This window comes from Eubalaena glacialis, chromosome 19, assembly GCF_028564815.1.
Source record: "Eubalaena glacialis isolate mEubGla1 chromosome 19, mEubGla1.1.hap2.+ XY, whole genome shotgun sequence".
NCBI lineage: Eukaryota > Metazoa > Chordata > Mammalia > Artiodactyla > Balaenidae > Eubalaena > Eubalaena glacialis.
In genome coordinates this window covers 61387173-61410587 of record NC_083734.1, presented here as the reverse complement: position 1 = coordinate 61410587, position 23415 = coordinate 61387173, and the positions used below count along the sequence as shown (strand labels likewise).

Genomic DNA, 23415 nt, shown 5'->3' with positions numbered 1-23415 from the left:
AAGTTTGCTTTGACACACCAACAGCGGAACTTTCTCTTTAACCCTTCAAGAAATGAGAACTCCCCGATCCCCCCACCTCCACTCCGCCCCGGGACTGAACTTCAGATTCCTGGCTCGTAACCGACCCGGATCCTTTGCATCTCCTCTGCATCTCCTCTGCAGTAACCCCCGCCCAGCCAAATCACCAGCGAATTCTCCAGGCAAGAAAAAGATTTTTTTAAATGCACGTTTGAGAGGAATACAACGTCTACAGGCAGGAACAGTCCAACAGGTGCTGCCCTGCAAACACTTGAACCCCGAAACTGACTTTCTGAGCGGGCCGAGTGGTTTTTAGCCAAACTGACATGTTTTTTGGCTGTTGTTTCAGGGGCTTTTGGAGAACGTAAATGCCCGTTCCCCTGGGCCTTGCCTTTTTCTCCCATCACTTAGTACCGAGTGCGTCTATGACTTGTTTACCTGGATGCAACCTATGTTGCTCCCAATCACCCCGCTCAGCGACCCGCGCGACCACGTGTCCTTAAATCAGAGCCCCGTGGACTCCGCTCGGGAACTACATTTCCCAGCGGCCCCCGCGCCCTTCGCAGGAAGGACGTCTGCGCACTAAGATACTCAGTTCCAAGTTTGGAGCTTTTAGCTGCCAGCCCTGGCCCATCATGTAGCTGCAGCACAGCCTTCCCTAACGTTGCAACTGGGGGAAAAATCACTTTCCAGTCTGTTTTGCAAGGTGTGCATTTCCATCTGGATTCCCTGAAAGTCCATCTGCTGCCTCGGTCAAGAGAAACTCCACTTGCATGAAGATTGCACGCCTGCAGCTTGCATCTTTGTTGCAAAACTAGCTACAGAAGAGAAGCAAGGCAAAGTCTTTTGTGCTCCCCTCCCCCATCAAAGGAAAGGGGAAAATGTCTCAGTCGAAAGGTAAGAGCCTATTTGCATTACTTGCAAAAATGCAAAGGGTCGTGCATGCATTTATGAATGCATGGATGCAATTTTCGCCTGGCGATTGCATTTTTAAGTTTGAGGTTTTCCACATCTCAGTTGCATTTCCTGTTTAGTATGTGTCTTTTTTTTTTTTTTTTTTTTTGCAGACACAGAGAGTTCCTGTAAGGCAGGGCTTGCAGTTCAGCTGTGCATTGACGTTATTTGCATTCTTCTGCTAGGATTACTGAGCTCTTTTTGCCTTTTGCACAGTCAGGAGAGATAGAGCAGGTTGGTAGCGTCTAAATGTGCAATGCTTTATATAATTGTAAAATTCTTTAGTATGCACACATATACTAGGTAATTTTACGTGCAACAGGAATACAAACTTTTAAAAAGTCTGTAGATGAAAATGAAAGGTAAAACTTGAGTTAAACTAGTAGGAAATTAATGTAATCTTATATTCCTTTGGGAATGAATTGTTGGTGCTAGTATTTAGTTAAATTTCCATTGGTATCGATTTGAACATTAAGCAACTTCTGATCTTTAAAGGAAGTAAAGGTGAATAATAGCATTTTACAAAAAAGCAGACAAGAAGTCTTTCTCTTCCGAGATTTTGCACTTTACACCAATTGCTTATTGGTTCACAGTATTTAGAAGCAGCAATGAGGACATCGAGGTTTTATGTCTTCCCATTTGGGAGATGCTTTGCATCTCGAGGGAAAACACTGGGAGAAAAATTGTACTTTTAAGCATTACGCCAATGTGGGAGGACTGCACTGTTTCATTGACAACCATAATGAAATCTTTTAAGTGTGTAATTGCATATATTTAGTCAGCTGTAATAGGTCAGAAGTTCAGGGTTATGGTTGTTTTCTTTCTTTCTTTTTTTTTTTTTTTTGTTGTTCTTAAAAATATTCTTTTTACACAGTTGTATTTTGCAGGCGTAATGTCATGCTGGGGAGGGGATTAAAAATATAAAAATCCTGACATGGCATTAGAGAGCTGAGGGGGTGTTGTCAGGTGGCCCTAGGACTGTAAGTCACTTGTTTTAGAACAAATCCCTATTGAGCATAGAGAAAGCATATGCCCTGTGAGAATGTATGGGAAGGAGAGGTGAGCTCAGCACAAGGTGAGACAGGCTACCCAGGGCGTTAGGTAAGTAAGAGCCAGTGAAATTCAAGTATCTCATCAGCGTTCTGCTACTTTTGGGAGAGTTGTTGTGTCACTTTTTAGTTCTACCTGATGGGAATCAGACATCTCAGCCCCAGAAGGAAGTAATATATATTCTCAAGAATTCAAAGTAGGGCTCTTCTTTTCTTTGGATATTAGGGGAAAAAATGGAAATCTGAAAAGCTAAGAGTGCCAAAGTACCTAAGAATTGGCATTACGAGCTTCCAATGTTCCTTAATATCGGGAAAACCGACAATCTTTTAATTGAGCAGAGAAATAATCGCTTAGGAGGGCATTCCAGGCTTTGATGTGTGAGAGAGATTGCATCTAGTTACTTTGTATTTGGTGTGCATTCACTCATTCATTCAGGTCAGTTTAATATATGAGTATATATATTATGAGGGGTGTGTGTGTGTGTTTGTAGTGCACAGGATTTGGAGACATACAAAAATATTTTATATGTAGTTGTTTCCTTCAAGGAATTTACCAGGTAGTTGGTGAAAGAAAGCACGTATGCAAATCATTGTGATATAAGATAATTGCATAGATAGTGAAGCAAAATGGTGCATTTGGAGTTTAGAGATGGCAGTGATCTCTCTGGGAGATAGGAAGGGGGTGCTCTAGTGATCTTATCTTTGGACCTTAGGGTTTAAACTCAATCAGGTTTCTTTGTGCATTTTGGGGGGCTCACTCCTAAGGCGGCTCCCTCCTAGCAGAAGAAGTTGGGAAACTGAAAAACATATTAGCATGGCACTCTTCCATTATGGGTGCACCCATAGTAGATCAGGTACTGGTGGTTCTTTACACGAATTCCCATTTATCCAAATAGTTTTCTTAATTGGGTCCCCTTTGGAAGGTGCATCTGGCGTGAACATGGGATTCCTGTCCAAAAGGAAAGTTTTTGATAGAAGGAAGTGTGTGATCATTTCAGAAATGGCAAAGACTTTTGGCCTGGGCTTTAAATGTGGAACTGGCCTAATTCAGCTACGGTATTCTCAAATGGCCAAGATAGTGTTTTGTTTTTGTTTTTGTTTTTGTTTTTTTGCAGTACCAAACTTCTTTGTAATACTATAAGCAAATGAAATGGAGGAAAAGTGAAAGGTGGCTATAACCTCATAGTATTGAAGAATTTAACAACATGTTCAATTCAAGGACCTTTATGAACTTTCTAGATCACTATAATTCCGTTTTACAGACCTCTAATTTAAGGCACAGCAGAGGCAAAAGAATTACAGACTCCCTGCGAGCTGGAAGGACTGGGTTACTTCTTTCCAGCCTTACCAACAGTGAGATTCCGAGAAAGAATTTCTTAAAAAGAAATTTTGTTTTCCACAGTTGTAACTTTAGGTGGTATGCTTTTCAGCTTGTTTATGTTAGCTATCTGGGGTTGAGCTGACATTTTTCAAATATTAAAGTGGTAGAATGCCTTTTGAGGAAATCTGAAATGTAAGTTAACAGGAAGGGCACCCAGAAGGTGCAGGAATTCCTGCACTTTACAGGAAGACAGGCTACAGGAAAAATGTGTCATCTACATTACCCGGGAAAGTAAAACTATTGTTATCAGCCATAATGATCTGAGGGAGGGAGGGTCGGGGGAGAGAGGTCTGGCATCCCCCGGTTCACCTGAAAATATACAAAGAGTTTGACCCTGTTACAAATGCACTTTTTCTCACTTCTCCTTCTATTCACCTTTAAAAAATATTAGTTTATCTTGGTTTAAAATAGTAATAGGTACATTGTGTCATGGGAACTGTGTATAAGGCATAATTCAGAAGCATGTAGGAGAGTGACAGGCAAGGACTTAACCCTACTGTGGGTTCTTTGCTTCTGTAATTCATTCTACCCTGGGAAACGAAATGTGTAAATTTCTCATTCTGTAAATTCCTTTGTTAGGTTGCACCAGAGGGACTTGTCATGCTTAGCCTGTAATCTGAGCCAGTATGTTTTATAACCTCGCACATCGCAGGACACAAAATCAGAATAGGTACCCTGGGTTTCCTGAGTTTGTTTTGCATCAGTGTGGCATTCATTACTTTACAACACACTGCAGGTCAGCTGCAGGGGCTTTCCGGGGGTCTCTTGGTGGTAATTTGATGCTGGAGCAAAGGGCTGAGATTCTCATTCCTTTGTTTTTCACAGATTAGTATCATTGTAACTACTTTGTATTATTTTAAAGTCTGAAAGGTCTATAAGGGATGTTTTTAAAACTTAAAAGAAAAAAGTACATAAATAATACTTGTTTATTGTGGAAACATTTGAAAATGTAGGGAAGAAAAATAAGAATCACTAGTTACCACAGTATACATTTTGGCATATATCCTTTCAGACTTTTTTCTATTCTATATATATGTGAATATGAATAAATCCAAAATGTGTATAAAATTATTTAGTTGCCTTTTGTTTCACTTACCAATAATACTGTGAAATATTCCAAGTTAATATATTTCTACATTAATAATATCTAATTCTAGTGTACTTATTTAAATAGAACATTAATGTTTATTAACTTTCAATATTATGAATATTGCTATGATAATCATCCCGTTCATACATTATTACGTATACTGTGGTCTTAGAGTAAATTCCAGGACACAGAACTACAGGTTATGGACATCTAATTCTTCCCCATGCCCCATTCTTTTCTTCACCTTTTAAAAATAGTTTTTTTATTACTATAAAAACAATATATACTCACTGAAAAGAATTCAAGCTGAAGAGAAATTCATAATAAGAAAATAAAAATCACTCAAAGTCACACCACCCACAGCTACCTACTGTTAACTTTTTAGTGACTCTTTGCATTTGTACATGCATACATATGTCTGCATACGTGCTCTTTTACACACTCTATATGATATGTTGCAACTTGCTTCATACTCCATATATCTTGGACATCTTTCCATACTCACGCACATACAGTTTCCTCATTCTTTTTAGCAATTGCTCATTTTAATTTGTAAGAATGTAGCTGTTTCATCAATCTCCAACTGGACTTTCACAGAGTTCCACTTTTTTACAGCTATAAACAAAACTGCAAGGAATACCTTGAACACACATTTTTGCACATTGGCCCAATTATCTCCTTGGGATGAATGAATTCCTAGAAGTGGAAGTGCTGAGCAAAGGGCGGGCATGGATGTACTGCCCTCCAGAGTGCCTGCAACTAGTTCTTATTCTCACCAGTAATGTGTGGAAGTGCCCATTCTCTCCTCTTAAGCATCCTGCTAAATACTGCCAAATAAATTACTCTTCAGAAAGGTTATACACACTACTATATATAAAATAGATAATCAACAAGGACCTACTGTAGAGCACAGGGAACTCTACTCAATATTCTGTAATAACCTAAATGGGAAAAAATTTGAAAAAGAATGGATATATGTGTATGTATAACTGAGTCACTTTGCTGTACACCTGAAACTAACACAACATTGTAAACCAACTATACTCCAATATAAAATAAAAACTAAAAAAAATAAAAATAAAAAAAGAAAGAAAAAGAAAGGTTATGCTCACTTTCCTTCATCCTGGGTATAATAATTTGAAAAAAATTTTTTGCCAATTTGATAAAAAGTATCAATATTTTACTATTATTTGCATTTCTTAGTGATAAAGAAGTTGAATTTTTCTTTTCTTTTGATATTTGTGTTTCATGTGTTTGTGTTTCTTTTTTTCCTCATAAAATGTATCTTCAAAAATTTAATTTGGGGATCAAATTATTTTCAGAGTTAGGCCAGAACATTCCAAGATGGCAGAGCTTAGGTAATCATGGGTTGAAAGTTGGGTTCAGCTTTAATGCATCTAAACACTTTAATTCCCTGGTGAGTTCTAATTTTAATTTTAACCAAAATGTCTTAAGTAAACTTATACTTTATAAACTCATTTTGTTATACTAACTATAGCTATCCAGATCTTATGAAAATAATAAGAAAAGTGTAATGATTTGATTTAAATTCCATCTGGAATTTACTAACTTCTGGACATTTCTGCATTTTCAGTTATCTCTACAGGCAAAAGTAGTTTTTCTTTGGTTTCATAAATAATTCTCACATAAGCACCTGGTTGTGTTATGTGCATTGTTGCAGAATAATTCTTTTTTTTTTTTTTTTTCCGCTTCATGTGTAATGTCTAATCATAAAAGGTGGCTTACTTTACTAGATTTGTTAGAAGAATTAAGGCAAGGATCGACTTTGATGACCTCAGAAATTCTATCAAGTCAATCACACTTCATGTATTCTTAACATAGCCTTCCTTAGTAAACGCGCCTATGTATGCATCTTGATATTAAGTAGTAGAGTTTAGAGCTTTGAAAGGAGTTTTATAGTCTAATCATCTCATTTTACAAATGAGCAAACTGAAGCTTTGGAAGAAAGTGATTTGGCTGAAGACAGAACCATAGGTGGAACTCACATCTCCTGATTCTCTGCCCCAATGTTCTTTTCACTAAATCACACACAAACACTAGTAATCCACATTCATAAAACATTTTTTCCCCCCAGAATCTTTACTATATTTCACATTTTTTGTTTTGTTTGTTTTTGTGGGGAGCAGGCTGGTAAGGAAGGCTGACAGTACAATCAGCAGGGGTTCTTTTTCTGTGCCCAAGAAATGGTGATACATCAATCATGGTGGTGGGGTTTCTTACCAATTTTCTGCCAAAGGATATTTTGCGAATGCTCTCATTTTAATTCCCAATGCCTACACTATACAGCTGCAAGTTTTAACCACTGTAATTGTTGTTTGCCTTTTATGGACGATCTCTGAGAGTCCCTGCTGGGTAGCTCATATTTCTTCTTATACATCTTTGCAACTCTGCCTCTTTGAGCATTGAGCTTATAAATACTAGGTGCTCAATAAATGTCTGACAGTGAAAGTATTTTTCATCCGTGGAGATCTCTGTCATTTTGCCCCACATTTCATAAAATGTGTGGGGTAGTTAAATTATAATGCAGTTTTCCTGTGCTTCCTTTTTTTGCATTAATATTTCCATTCTATCTTGGCTTGATGATTTGGAAGTTGCAAGAACAGCATAAAAAGCAACTTAACAGTGGCTGAAGAAGTGTGATTTCTCCTGCCTAGGCCTTCTAAACAGATTTAAAGGTTGCGTGAGCCTTGGCTAACTCTTTTAAAGATATGCGGAGCTAAGGTGGGTTGTCTGAAGGGTCCAGTGGGGTAGGACTGACGTGAACTCCTCCACACTGTGCTGGTTTTAGGGGCTGGTTTGTACGTTACCTTTGAACTTGAGCCTCTGAAGCGTTGTGAGAGATAACCTGAAAGTTTTTAACAGCTGGCTGCCCTATGACAAAACAGGGAACTCTGCATGGATAACCCCCCAATGAAACAACTTCCTTCTCGACCACCTACCACTGTCTCTGCCGCCCCCTCCACGCACCCCACTCTCGGTTCTGTTTCCTACTCTGCTTCCTCAGATGGTCTTCCTTTCCTGAGCTGGTCCATAATGTTTGGTACACAGTTCATAAAACCCCCTCTTTCTGCAGTTGAAAGGGTAGTCAGGTTATAACCTACACACACGAAGTCTGTTACAAATCATCGTAATTTAGTCAACTCAGTTCTGAGTTGAAGCATTAAACAGGCTCTTGCTGAATCTCTCTTCGTCTGTTTTATTTTCTAGTCTGTATATCCCTCCTTAAGTCGGATTGGGGTCAGCCTTGGTTGTTTTTTTTTTTTTTCCAGAGACAATTAGCTATAGATCTGATGCCATCACGACCCACACCCAGACACCCAATTCTATCACCATCACCATCATCACCACTTATTTTATGTCAGTCACTTTTCAGGTGCTATGCTTTTGAACTTCACATAAATCCTAGGGGGACAGATACAGTTATCGTTAATTTACAGATGAAGAAGCTGAGGCTCAGGTGAGTTCACTAACTTGCCCACGGCTGGAGAACCAGCAGGCAGCCCAGGCAGGATGCAAAGCCAAGCCTGTTTGGCCACGGGGCCCAAGCTCATAACCGGGGGCCAGCAAACTACAGCCTGGGGGCCAAATCCAGCCCCTCCCGTTTTTAAGTACAGCCTGTGCGCTAAAATGATTTGCACATTTTCGAATGATTGGGAAAAGAATAAAAAGAATAATATTTCATGACACATGAAAATTATATAAAATTCGAAGTCAGTGTCTACAAATAAAGTTTTATTGGAACACAGCTCTGCTCATTCATTTACAGGTTGTCTAGGGCTGCTTTCCCCCCGCGGTTGTACAGTCCAATAGTTGTGATGGAGATCGTATGTCCCGCAGGGCCCAAAACATTTACTCTCTGGCCCTTTTCAAAAAAAGTTTGGTGACCTTGCCCTTTGTGACTTTCCTCAATCACGTAATGACTCCTGGTCCGTATTACATTCCTCTTTGGCTTTAACTGGAAGTTGTTAACCTGGATAACTACTCGCCCATGACTCAGCCAGCGACCTCTGGGGCCCAGCCCACAGGAAACGTCTGAGTGGTGTTTCTCCTGGTTGTGAGATTGGCCGGCCATTGCTCATTTCCGCTCAGCGGAGCTACCCGTCTCCTTTGGCCCATCCTGGGGTCCTTTCCCCTCAGCTGCACTCTTCCTGTTTGCTTGACGTTTCTTTGCCTTTCTTGCCTTTCTCCCCTCTCCCGTTGAGAGGCTGTTCATTAGTTCTTCTCCTGGTCCCTTCATCCTCCCCTTCCTCGTCCCATATTGTGTTTAAAAAACAAACGAACTAAAAACACCTCTCATGCTACCACCATTGCCTGGCTTTGTTGATTCCTGCCATGACCCAGGTCAGAGGTGCCATCATGTCGTCTGTGTGGAATGAGGATGGAAGCCCCCCTTCATTGTAGGAGCCTCCATCTCACCCAGACGGGTTTCCGGTTGTCACCTCCTACAAAGGCTAGAGCCGTTTTCTCACATTAACTGCCCCAGCCCTGGGGACAGTTTTCTTTTGCGTATGAGTATCCTTTTGCTTTCCGAGTCACTGATATTGTGGGGATTGTGCGTATTTAGCAGGGAAGGTCCTGGCACAGGTTCTGGAAATGAAGGGAGGGGAGGATGGGGATGGAGGCTACCTGAGGACAGAGTAGCTTTGGTAGGACGAGCCCAGATTTGTTCACCGTCTTCCAAATGAGGTCCGTTCAAGTCCCATACAAGGAGGTGCCGTCATTCCTACCATCTTAGGTGGTTGCACTGCTGGAGAGCCCTTCTCTATGCCAGATACCGTGCTTAGTGACGAACATGAGTTATCTCATTCTCCCCTCACTAGGGCCCGATGAGGTGATGCCCCATTTTGTATATGAGCAAACTGAGGCCAGAGGTTAAATGTCAAGGTTGATCGTGGCAGAGCAGTTGCTTTAATCAAGGTCTGTGTGACCCCAGTACCTGAGCTCCTGGCTACTCCACTTGAGGTGTCACTCCATAATAAATGTCTGAACCCATTTCCCAAAAGACATGGTTGGAGATGGAAAACATGAATGGATGCCATGGGAACTTGTGCATACCAGGGCCAGGTATGGTAATTAGGAGGGGCTGACCTGGGTCTACCTACACATGGGTTCCTTTTGACTTGTTCCTTTAAGCCTCTGTTGATCATAGAATACTGAGCCTGACTCATTCTGAGTTTTAAGGTTGAGTTCCAAGTACAAACTGCCCATTGGTTAAAGGAAGTTGGTTACAACTGGTCTACTGGTAGATACGGGTGTGTACAGACAGGAAGTTTATGTTAAACGTCAGTAATGAATGTTGATTCCATTAGCTCTCTGAGAGGCTGTAACTAAGCAGATCTAAACTTTATGTGTTTCTCTGCACATCCAAGTTGAATTGTTTTAAAACAGTAATGAGAACATGGCCCGTTTGGTAACATACCTACGTAGAGGAACAAGCCTCTTTGGCTTAGCGATTTCCTTTCTTCTTGGTTATTTCTATGTAAAGGTAACAAGTGCAGTTTCCTTGAAACTGGGCCTGAACCCGCATCTTCACTGTTTCCCTCTTCCCCTGGACAGAGTGGAGGAAACTGGAATCACGTCTTTTTTGTGGTACAGGAAACAGGGGTTTCGCAAAGAGTTTTCTCTCTCTTAAACCGGTGAGCCCTCTGCCAGCTGTCTCTCCAGCCACGCACAGCAGCCAGCGCCTGTGCGTGACTCCTTCCCTTGATCCCTCACAGAAGCCGTGGGAGTAGGCGGCCTGGGTGTTGAGTGACGAGTTATTTACTCCCCTCCTCACCCTCCCCACTCCAGTCCCACACGGGAGGGATGAGCTCGAGATAAGGGAGAGGCTAGAGTCTGGGCAACCAGTGGGGACAGAATGGCAAAGAGTCTGGGAATTATTCCATAGTGAATGTGCAGAGACAGCCTTTCTGTGATATCTGAAATCTTTATAGGCATCTTCTCCCCACTTTATTTACTCCTTCCTGTGCCCCAAACTTCTTAGCCATTGAAAAACACCACCCCAAAGACTCCAAACACATCTAAAGAGAGAACGTGGATAAAGGGCCTGTCCGTATCAGTTCAGCAAATAACTTTTTACCGATTGCTATGTTTAAGATACTGTGCTAGGTGGAACTAAATAAAAATGCATGCTGCTCTTTCCCACTTACTAGCTATGAGCCTTGAAAAATCTACTTGACTTCTAGCTTCAGTTTCCTGACCTGCTAAATGGAGAGACTGATACTCATTCACAGGATCGTTATAACGATTAAGCAAGGCTATGTATGTAAGGTGCTTTGGCCAGTGCTCGGCATTCATTCGTTCAGGAACTATTTACTGAGAGCTCTTCTGGGTTTGAGGCATTGAGCTATAGTAAGCTTGCCATAAGCATAACTTTGCTTTACTCTTTCTTTCCCTCTAGCCCTTAAGGAGCTTAGAGTCTAGTAGGAGGTAAGATTGCACAGAAATGCACAGAATACAAGCTAGAATCTTAGATATGCTTAGAATAGATACTATGGGTTAGAAAGCCCTGCAGGTGAGGGGGATCAGGAACATTTTTTACAATGAGCGCCCAAGTATCAATATGATTTTCAGAGCTGTTGAGGAAATGGTGTCCTAGATCCAAAGTAAATATGGAGAAGGATCTTGACTTCAAGATCAATAGAATAACCAGCACAATGTTGATAGAGGCAGAACAATTCCTTAGAAGAATAAAGAAGAGAAGATGCCCTAGGAAAATCTCTGGAGCTTCAAAGACCTTATGTGTGTTTTCTAAGAACTTCCTTTTCTTAGCAAGCTCAATATGGTTTTATCACTTATGATCACAGTAGGTTAATAAATGGAACATGTCATATCTCGTACTTTTAGGTGTTTTTTTTTTTTTTTTTTTTGGATTGTGGAAACTCCAGGAAATCTAGAGGTTAATAGTTAAACAAGTATATCATATCTACTGGGTTTATAGGCACACTGTAATTATATAAGCAAGCTGTTGGTTCAATAATCAACGTCTACCTAGGTCAGGGAATAGTTTCCAGAGCATGGCCACAGCTGTAATTTTCATTTTTTATAACCCGCCAACCTGCCTTTTCCACTTCTTAGTTCCTTTTCTCTTTTCTAGAATTAGCTGAAGTCAGTTGAAAAGAAGGAAAACTACACTTCTGAATTCTCATTTTACTTTTACCTGAAGAGAAGTGCTCCAGAAAGTTCTTTGTTTTACCACACTTACTTTCTCAAGCATGATACCGGGGACTGGCAAGGGAGTTCATACATTTTTGTGTGTATTTTTAATTTCAGAAAAATTCCATTTAAAAGGTGAACAGATTTAATACAATTGATATTTTAATACAATTGTTAGATTAAATCCGTGTTTCTTTCATTATCTTGGTTTCAAAAACACAGTGACCTACAGCTCTGGAGCTCACAACAGGCTGCTTCTCAGTGTAACTATACTAAGTCACCTTTTTCTCCTTGGTGACTTCATTCAGCTCAGGGTCCGTAGAGTGAGGTGGGTGGGCTGAATCACCCCCAGTCAGAGTCAGGAAAGCCACGGGGCAGTTTTTGCCTCACCTTTCTGGGCAGTTAAAGAGAACATACAATCAGCCAGGGGGCTAGGACCGACCTGCCAATTCTGTCATCTCCTTCAAGTGGCTTGCTAAGTCTCCTTGCTTGGGACTTTGATCCTGAATGAGCTTCTATTTTTATAGGTAAAGTAGGGGGAAAAAATGCAGATTTAGTTCTGGAGTTGATTTAAGAATGAGATTGAGAAATTTTGATACACTAGGGTTAGGATGACTTTTTCTGTCTTAAATTTCAATCTTTCTTTTCTGGTGTGACCTGTCCTTAGGCAAGACCGACAGCAAGTCAGTGTTGGCGGGGCAGGGGGTGGGGTAGATGCGTGAGATTGTGTGTCGGGGGCAGAGGACCATATATTTCTTGGTTGAATTTAACAAGCGTTATTGAACAATCGTATAAATAACCTGCACCTTGCGCTGTGCTCAGTGACTACAAAGGTGCATAGAATTCCATCTCTACCCTCAAGAAGCTCACCGTCTAGGAGGATGTGTCAGTTTGCTAGGGCTGCCATAACAAAGTACCGCAAAGTGGGTGCCGTGCACAACAGGAGCTTGTTGTCTCACAGCCCTGGGGGCGAGAAGTCTGAGCTCAAGGCGGCAGCAGGGTAGATCCCTTCTGAGGTCTGTGAGGGGGAGCCTGCTCCGTGCTTTCCTCCTAGCTTCTGGGGCTTTGCAGGCGATCTTTGGCATTTCTTGGCTTGTAGAAGCATTGCCCAGATCTTTGCCTTCATCGTTACACGGCCTCCTCCCAGTGTGTGTGTGCCATCGCCAAATTTCTCGTTTTTATAAGCACACCAGTCCTATTGGATTAGGGACCCACCCTAATCCTGTATGACCTCATCTTAATGATATATGCAACCACCCTATTTCTAAGTAAAACAAATTCTCACGTCTGGGGCGCTGGAGGCTAAGTCTTCAAGTTAGGAATTTGGGGGAGGGGACAGAGTTCAACCGTAGCATGAGAAGATGAGCACGCCAGCAGGTGAACGCTCCTGGGTGTGATGCGTGTGTAGCTTTGGTACAAGGTGCGGCTGGGGTACGGAGGAAGGAGGAGGGCACCCCTTGACCTGGGTCAGGGCCTGTTGGTAGAGGGAGGACAGTAACTTGGCCAAATGGAACTTTCGGTGTCGTGCTTCTCAGGAGAATAAGCAAGTAAAACGGGAGACTTGCCGTCTGGTCCTGGAGCACACTACCGGCTCCTTCTTCTGATTTTCTGTTGTTAGTGAGAGACTGGATGCTTCTAAACTGGGGGGCGGCGGGAAGGGGGTTGTTAAATTCACACATGCACACACACGCACACACACGCATGCACACACACACACACACACGCGCGCGCTGTTGCTGTCTTGAGTCCCAAACTTAATTAGTGTTTGCTGGTGAACCGGCCGTGGCTGTCACATGCCCCTTCCGTGCACATATACGGAGGCCTTTCCCTTTGTAGCAAATGGTTCCAGTCCTAATGGAACAAAGCTTAAGAGGGAACGGCAGTGAGTAAGAACCAAGGATCTGTAGCCGGGCAAAGCTTATTTTTAGAAAAGGCCTGTAAGCCTCAGGAAAAAAAAAAAAGTACTACTCGAGTGTTAGCAAGCTCTTCCAATATTGATTATTAACAACAGGTCTTTTCAACTTGTGTGTCTTACTTATTCGTGTTAATAGGCAGCTTTATTTTATGTGGTCTGAGTATGTTTAGCATAAAATTCTGAATAAAAATACCCGCATCAGCTTCAGGAAGAGGGGACAGTAAGGGATGAAAGTGTCAGGATGTGTTATATGGGGTGGTCAGGGGTAAGGTCAGTGGGAGGGAACTTTCCCAGCTTAGGACAGATGTCCATCGTCGGTCAGATTGTCCTGCCAGGGTATTGATGGCAGCATCCTTCAAGCGCGCGGCCAGGTGGGCAACCCAGAACGGGCCACAGGAAGGTAAGGCATCCCTCAGAGCTGGGTGGACGGTCCCGGGGCAGGTGATCCAAACAGCAAGAGAACAGGTGGGCAAGCAGTAGTGAGGCAGAAAGTCAAGAATGAGATGAGCCAACATGGAAGAGGAGTAAAGAAATCAGCAGCAGGGAGGTCAGCTGGAAAGCGGGGATCAGAGAGAGAAGGGGTCTGAGGGCCCAGGGCGCAGAAGCCAGGCATGAATGTAAGTTTTTATTCCACATTGGTCCTGCATATAAGAGATAAGCATCCACCTCACCTGTTTCCTGCGGCTTCGGATGCAGTCTCTGTTCACCTGCCTACGGTGTGATGCCGCCTGCCTAGGCAGCCAGGGTGTACGGATATGAGGAAGAAGAGCGACAGGAACTAGCTTGGGGCTTGTTTAAAGCGAGCCCAGACTCCTCTCCTCGCTGAGTACCTGCACACAGCTCTCCAAGTGGGACCAGCAGAGTCAGAGGAAAACAGGAAGTAGTGCATCAGTGGATGGTCAGACCACTGGTTTTAGGGCTAAAACCAGCCTCTGATTTTCCGTCTCAGATTCGGAGGTGAACACGGTCTCATGTGGAAAAGCAGCCCTGACTCCTAGACTTTCAATTCCAAGGCAAAGCTGGGAAGGAGAAATGAAACTTCTAGAGGAAAGTTTGTGCTGCTTTTCTGTTTTAAAAAGGGTATCGGTGCGGGGGGGGGGGGCGGGGAGGCACCTGAAACTAATATAATATATGTCAATTATAATTCGATTAAAAAAAGTATATCGGGGGATGCAGAGTCTTTGCAAAAGCAGTTGGGCAGTGTCGAGAACCCGGACAATTTTGTTCCCATTTATGAGACTCTATCCTAAATAGCGAGTGATTTTTGAGTGCCTACTGTGTGCAAGGCTTTGTGATAAGCACTAAACTTACTAGGGCTAATCTTCATAAAAACCTGAGAGGTAGGTAAAATTATCCCCATTTTACAAAGGAGGAAATTGGAACTTGGGTTAATAACTTGCCCAGAATCATACAGTTAGTGGTTTGCAGAGCTGGGATTTGAATCTAGTTCACTGAAATCCCAAAGTTCATGTTTTTCACTATGTAACTGCCACGTGAAAATAGTGAAACATAGAAACACCCTATTGCATAATAATAAGGGAATAGCTGAAGTTACAGATGCCTACCTGATGTAATAGGTAATGAAGGCGGACGAAACCACTAATGGAAAGATGCTTATGACCTAGGAGGAGTGTATACAGTATACAGGTAGAGTGATCACAGGTATGTGTATGCATTTGTGTATTTGTGTGTGTTTTGTTTTCCCTCCAATAAAAGAGTCTTTATGAAGGAGAATTTTATTGAGTCCAGTTGCAGGAGGTACAGCGGAGCCGGGTAGGAACTGAGAAAGGCATCTTCTGACTCCTTTCTCTCTCCCTTTGCAGGGGCCTCGTTCTGCTTTTCTAGAAGAGTCTTTACTCTTTTCCCCTGCAGACCAGGCTTTGCTACCTTATCAGTGTGCGCGTGGTGTAACAGAGCCCCTAGCCCCGCATCTGTGTGACTCTGTACTTGAGTCCCCACCACTTTTTGACGAGTTGCAGTCTCTGGTCTGAGATCAAAATCTCTATTTTGCAAAAGAAAAAGTAATTCTGACGATGAGTGGGTGCTGGATTGACTGGATCTGAGTCAGGTGTTCACATGCACCAGGAGCGTGAGGACAAACACATGGCCCGCTGCCCACTTAGAGGGGCTGTAGGAACAGGTTATCTGAGTACGGGCCCAAGTGAGACAAATGGATCGACATAATAAATCAGGAAATACATGAGAAAATGAAAACAGCGAACACGGCCGCTTAGCCTTAAACTTGAATGAAACTTTGACAGTATTGTGACCTGTGGCATTTTACATTTGCGTAATATTTTAAAAATTTGCATACCGTTAATGATGAAGAACTTAATTATTAAGGAAGGAGCTGTGTCTACTCATACTCCCTCATATTCTCTGTGAGGGGAAGAGACTCAGACCATATACACCATCATTTGCCTTTATAAGGAGGCCACTTGAGCAGTGAAAAGAGCAATAATACCATCTGGTGAACAAACTGAGTCAATGCCCTGGAAGTGAAGAACAGCACAGAAAAGGCGCCCTGGTGCTCTCTAATGGCTGAGTGATAAATACATGATTAACTTTCCGCTGATGTGACAGCTGCCCAAGTATATTGGTACAAAGAGTCTGGGCGGTAGATAGATACCTGGCAAAACGTAAAGAGTTTAGAACCATGGCATGTTACATCTAGCGGGGACCCTAGAAATCATGTAGGCCAAGCACTTCATTTTATAGACAAAGCAGTTATGATCAAGAGGGATTAAGTCACTGGGAAATCCAAGGTGACGGTGGATTAGGTCGGGAAGACAAATCTCCTGACACTCACATGGGCTGTTGTTAGCATCCCGGGCGCATCCTGATGCTAGGCCAACCTTTGACTCTCTGGGAAGCCCTTATGCTCATCCTATAAAGGCAGAAACTAACTAACCCTTGAGGCCTAAAGATAAAAAATAAACGAGAGCACCAGGCCCAGGAAATCAGGACCTCTGTTTATTCAGTCGGTCATCAGATGATTGAATGGGTCTGTTCAATCCTGCACGCAGTCATTCATCCATTTACTCGTTCCCTGACCATTTATTAGATGCTCTTGGTGTGGTTCACGGCTGGGTGCCAGGGAGGGTGCAGAGAGATGATTCCTACTTGCAAGAAGCTCACGTTCTAATGAGGGACCGACGTGTGTACCAACATTTGTGACTTCATGAGAGCTCAGAGGAAAGGCTGAACAACTGCTTAGATCTTGGAAAGGGAATGGGAGACTTGGCGATCGGGTGGGAGTGGGGCGTCTGAGCAGACCCAGCTCTGGTCTGAGGGGCGGTGTGTGCAGGCACGAGCGTCCAGGAGATCCTAAAGCCTCGTGTGGCTGCAGTGTATGGGGTCGTCTAGCAGGGCAGTGAGGTGAGGGAGGAGAAAAGGCAGGGACCAAGGTAGGGAAGGCCTTGCAACTTGGGAGCCGCTCATTGCCGGACTCACATCCACAGTATGAAGTACTGCTGAGAGAGGGTTTCTTCCAGCAGCTAGCTGAATATAATTTTTTGTATTTTAGACTCAACTCTGCATCTCTGTCCCTTGGCAACAGGTTTTGTTAATATCCTGAGCTGGGTTTAAAGTGGAGAGCCAAATTGGCCATGAAAAGCTTTCCTTTGGCAAGTCGACGACTAACTTTCTCTATCAGTTAGGAAAAAAAAAAAAAAGATATCGAGCTTTATGGGAAAGAGTTTGCAAGGGTTGATTAGTATTGGTAGTTTTCTTTCACTACCATTTGATAACTCAACTCATAATGACATTTTGTTGGCGGTTCACCAGCTCGCGCTTGCCTCTGCACCAGGGCATGCCCGGAGGCCTGATTCTACGGTTTTCGTTCATAGGAGCATGTCTCCCACCCTGCTGTTTTTAGTTTTTAGCTAATGAACTTGACATTCCTGCCTGCTAAGCCCCGGGGAGATTGTCTGCTTACCCCATTCGCTTTCCTCCGTGAAGGCAGGCGAGTGCTACTCACATCTGAGGGCCTGACATTCTGGAGGTTTTACCGACGGAAACCCCAGCCTCGGTTCTAGAGCCTGAGATTCTAACCATCCGGACCTCTGGAGGTGGGTCCTGCTCTCTGAAAAAGGAAAACTGCTCCGTGGGTCCCAGTGTCTTAACAAAAGTGCTAGAGGGAGCACCTAGGAAATGGAAAATCAAACCTAAGATGGTTTCTTCCAAATTTCATGAGCAGTTAATATTATTTTTGTGTTATTTTCAACTTGCTTTTTTTTTTAACTCAAAATTTCCAAAGTCTACATCCACAGCGTTGCATAGTTCTTAGCAACAAACTTAGCAACAAATCAGAGAAAGAAAATTAACCAGTTTTCTGTATTTTTTCACTAGATGTGTAATCTCATCTATTTCCTCTTACCTCCTTGGGGCTTGGTTTCATCTTCTTGTAACTAGATGGTCGCTAATTCTGTTGTTTTAAAGAAATGCCTAATTTGATTGGGAAGATACATTAAGGCTGAAACGTGCAGAGAATACAGAGAGATGGTGCAAATTCAGAAGCGTGAAATTAAGGCAGGTGCACCCTAGTGGGTGAGGTATCAATATTTCAGACATTTCACCCTTCCTCTACTCCATTTGGGCTCAAGGAAGTCATCCATGCTTTTACTGTTTGTGGTAGAAGTTTGGGAGAAATTAACTACTTAAACCATACCCTAATAGTAACCTGAATTTATATGTAACTGGACTCATTTGTTTTCCAAACTGCATTTATCCATTTTAAACGCCTCTGAGAATAAAAGATAAATATGTTCCTGCAATCCCACTCCTGGGCATATATCTGGAGAAAACTCTAATTTGAAAAAATACATGCACCCCAGTGTTCACGGCAGCACAATAACCAAGACATAGAAGCAACCTAAGTGTCCATCGACAGATGAATGGATAAAGAAGAGGTGGTACATGTATACAGTGGAATATTACTCAGCCATAAAAAAGAATGAAATAATGCCATTTGCAGCAACACGGATGGACCTAGAGATTATCACACTAAGTGAAGTAAGTCCGACAGAGAAAGACAAATATCATATGATATCACTTATATGCGGAATCTAAAAAAATGATACAAGTGAACTTACTTACAAAACAGAAACAGACTCACAGACATAGAAAACAAACTTATGGTCACCAAAGGGGAAGGAGGGGGGAAGGATCAATTAGGAGCTTGGGATTAACATATACACACTACTATATATAAAACAGATAAACAACAATGTCCTACTGTATAGCACAGGGGACTATATTCAATATCTTGTAATAGCCTATAATGGAAAAGAATCTGAAAAAGGATATATATGTGTTTATACATATATATGTATAACTGAATCCCTTTGCTGTACACCAGAAACTAACACAACATTGTCAATTAACTATACTTCAATTAAACAAAAAAAGAAAAAGATAAATAGTGGAGATTGAGGAAGAACTTTGTTTTTCATATAAATTGTAAATGCAAGAGTATATGATCAAGAAAGGTAAAGAAGTCTTTAAAAAAAAGGACAGACTCAGCTTTATGGATTGTTTTAGATCTGAGGTTCCTAAAAGTTAAAAAAAATCTAAAATGTATTTTCAATCATTTGGAATTGATTTAAAAACAAAATACACGTGCTGCCAAGAGTGTTAGCTTGTTAGACTGCAAACAGCACTTTAAAAGAAGTACAGCTGTCACATTTTCTGTCCTTTGTAGAGATTTAGCCTCGGGAAGATAACAAGTTCGCAAATTTAACAGATCTCATCGAAATTCCATCCTTCTTCCCTGGAGCTTCTGCTACCCCAACTCCACCGCCCCCGCCCGCCAAGAGCACAATCCTGTGGTTCTCTTGATTCAAAGAACATTTTTTCCTTTTTCTCACTGTTGGATATGCTAGTTATCAGGCAGGTTTAAAATGAGAATCAATGAAGAAATGCTGTCATTTTAAAAACTGTATAATAATGACTCTACAGTAAATATTCTGCATATTTTTTTTTGCAAAAATAACTGGATGGGGGCTTTTGCTCCAGTTAATTATAGACTGGAAAGAATTGTAAGAAACACTTTTCTTTCTTGTTTTCTAGTTTATCCTCAGAGCCAGGCTCAGTGCCTGGCACATGGTAGGTGCTTAACAAGTACTGTTTGAATAAATTATGGATTAGCAACATGCAGAGTTAGCCTTATGCAGACTTGTAAGGTAGGCTGAGATGGGCTTTGACGAATTCAGTCTCCCTTTTCTAACCTTTCCTCTTGCTTCTCACAGGAGAACTTCTTATCACACCTGTGGAATCCTCATGTGTCTTCTTTATATATGTATAGTTTTTATTGTGGTCAAATATCAATACATATAACATAAAACTCACTATTTAAATCATTCTAAAGTCTACAATTCTGTGGTTTTACTGTCTTCACAAGGTTGTGCAACCGTCACCACTGTTTAGTTCCAGAACATTTTTGTCACCACAGATGGAAAGCCGTCACTCCCACTCCCCGCCCCTGGCAACCACTGACTTTCTGTCTCTATGGATTTGCCTATTCTAGATATTTCCTGTGAATGGAACCATACAACATGTGGTCTTCGTATCTGCCTTCTTCCACGTAGCCTAATTTTTTTTCAAGGTTCGTTCGTGTTGTAGCGTGTTATCAGTACTTCATTCCTTCTTACAGCCGAATAGCATTCCATTGTTTGGATATATCACATTTCTTTCCTCTTTTTATTTCCTATCAAAATCTAGTGTCTAAGAGAACCTCTTAAAAAGTAGTTAATAAACTACATAATAAATATAACTTAAAAACTCATCCAAGGGGAATCTGCATTGTTCAAGTGGAAAACAGCTGAAAATAAAGTAATATATTTCTGATGGGGGAATCTCCAAGATGGGAAGACATTTCCAAGGGGATAGGGGATTTTTTTTTAGTGCCACTGAATTACATATTCATGAACATCTGACTTCTTGTAAAACCAAGTCTACCGGTGGTTGCAGGACTGGAAAAGGTACTGAACTGAGTAGATGGGCACAGGGTTCCGGCCCTGGGTTAACTGTTAGTTGACACTGTGTTGCCTGGTGTTCTCTGTCTGTTGTTTTGGTCTGATTTTGAACCAGGCCTTCGGCTCAGCTCTTTTACACGCCTTTTTATCTCAGGTAACCCTCACAGAAATTGCGTGGAGTAAGTCTACTGTGTCTCCACATTTTATAAATGAGCAGTCTGCGCGTAAGGAAATGTAGGAAGACTAGACACCAAAGCTGAAGTTTCACCTGTAGTAAACTGGGGTGCAAGACTCAGGTTCATGTCTGATTATCTTTAGCCTGAGCTCAGAATCACTCTCTTTTACATTATTATTATTCTTTTTTATTTTTTTGGCTGCGTTGGGTCTTCACTGCTGCACGCAGGCTTTCTCTAGTTGTGGCGAGCGGTGGCTTCTCTTGTTGCGGAGCACGGGCTCTAGGCACACCGGCTTCAGTAGTTGTGGCGCATGGGCTTAGTTGCTCCGCGGCATGTGGGATCTTCCCGGACCAGGGCTCGAACCCGTGTCCCCTGCACTGGCAGGCGGATTCTTAACCACTGCGCCACCAGGGAAGTCCCTCAGAACCACTTTGTGGCAGGGGTTGGCAAACTACGGCTCACTGTGTGTTTTTGTACAGCCCACGAGCTAAAATGGTTTACACATTTTTAAATGGTTAAAATGATCAAAAGGAATGTCTCATGACCCATGAAAGTTATACAGAGTTCTAGTTTCTGTGTTAGAACAGTCACACCTGTTTGCTTTATGTATTATCTCTGCTTTCATGCTACAATGGCAAAATTGAGTTATTTGGACAGAAATTATGGCCCACAAAGCCCGAAATATTTCCTATCTGGCCCTTTATGGAACACATTTGCTTGTTTCCTCACCCGTAAAATGGAGACAGGGAAAGAATTCAATTAAATTATCCTTCAGGTCCCTTTCAGCTTTAATGTTCTGAGAGTTGCAGAGAAAGTTGTTTAGGTCTTCTGCTTTCCTGGGAGGTCTCCAGCTCCCTCTGCCTTCCTCACTGTCAGCAAATGCGTTTGCTTCTTTGAGGAGAAAGACTGAGTCCATCTGGAACAGACATTCCTCCCGCCCACCCCACTCCTGGTCATACCCATCTGTGCCCTGACCTCACATCTCTCTGTGCATCTGTCCTTTCACTGATTCATCTAGTCTGAGTAATAAACAAGGTTATGGTTTATCCCATGCCTGTCATACTCAGGCACTCCATGGGACAGTGAAGAAGGTTCAGAGATGATACGTGTAAAGTCAGGTGTATTATGTCCATTTTAGGGATGTGAGAACTGAAGCTTAGGGCGGTGAAATTGCTTCTCCAGGACACATCGGTTAGCAAGTCGTGGTGCTGGCAGAGGGACCCCAGTCTTCCTGACCCCAGGGCCGCTACTTCTCTTGACCGATGTGATCTTGGCTCTCTGTCTACCTAGTTATCTCCCTGACCCCATACAGCCCCCATCCCTCTATGTATACCCTCCTCATTCCCCCCACTTTTTCTAATGTTCTTTTCCTTTTTGTATTAAGCTTGCATCCTGAGAACAATATCCCACTTGGGTCAGCTCTTCTTCTGACCATACCTGCCAGCCCTACCCCAATCCCTACCCTCATGAGATTCCTCTCCTCTTGGGTGTAATTAGGGCAAAAAAGCATGAGTTCAGTTTGGTTCTGTCATTTGCAGCCATGTGACCTTGAATACTTGACTTCACTAAATCTGGGTGTACACATTTGTAAAATGGGATGGTGATCATAGCAGCCACAGAGGCTTGACTCGAGAATTAAACGAGATCACCTATGTGCTGTACCTAAACGTGCCTGTGCCTAACAGACACTAAGAACTGCAGCTCTTGGTCTTCTATTATTATAGAACGGTATTTTCTATCCTTTTTTTTTTTTTTTAAGAGTTTTTACTTTTATTCCAGAAATTTAACACTTTTAATTTGTATGCTTTAAAAAATTTTTTTTTAAATCGGGGTATAGTTGGTTTACAATGTTGTGTTAGTTTCAGGTGTACAGCAAAGTGATTCAGCTATACATATACATATATCCGTTCTTTTTTAGCTTCTTTTCCCATATAGGCCATTACAGAGTATTGAGTAGAGTTCCCTGTGCTGTATAGCAGGTCCTTATTAGTTATCTAGTTTATATATAGTAGTGTGTATATGTCAGTCCCGATCTCCCAATTTATCCCTCCCCTGCCCTTACCCCCAGGTAACCGTAAGTTTATTTTCTACATCTGTAACTCTATTTCTGTTTTGTAGATAATTCATTTGTACCCTTTTTCAGATTCCACGTATAAGCGATATCATATGATATTTGTCTTTCTCTGTCTGACTTCTATCCTATTACTCAGTCCCAAGCCCCCAAATTACCTCACTCGGTTTTCTGGGGTGTTTCATGGTCTCTTTCCACTCAAACCATCCAATTTATATTCAGCTTGTTTTTCCCTCTGTCACATGCATCCTCTCCTCTAGCCTCTTATCGTTTTTTCCCTCCAGCATCTCATACCCCTCCCATAGGCGGTGCCTTTTCATAGACTGACCACCTTCCCCTCCTTTCCTTCAAGTCCTATGCGTTTGTCAGGCCTCACCTAAGAGCTAGAGCCTCCTGTGACCGGCCCCTCTTGTCCTGGTCTCTTCCTCTGAACGGGGAGTCACAGAGTCATCAACTGGCCACAAAAGGCACCATGTTGTTCTTCCCACTTGGCCAGGTTACGTGACTTCAGGAGGGTCATCCAACCCGTTGGTGGCAATGTCAGACACTGCCTTCTCTATTTTCGTATAAATAGTCTCTGAATCATGTACATGTTCTTACATTATTCACCA

At 42.2% G+C, this 23415-nt stretch overlaps 1 protein-coding gene across 1 annotated transcript in view; it reads left to right on the top strand.

Annotated features, from left to right (window-relative positions):
- Nucleotides 1–656: 656 nt before the first annotated feature.
- Nucleotides 657–23415, top strand: part of MAP2K6 (mitogen-activated protein kinase kinase 6) — a 123215-nt gene continuing 100456 nt past the window's right edge. The window contains exon 1 of the mRNA XM_061174852.1: nt 657–915. Coding sequence (XP_061030835.1) covers nt 900–915 — 16 coding nt within the window. The 5' untranslated portion in view covers nt 657–899. The remainder of the gene's footprint in view (nt 916–23415) is intronic.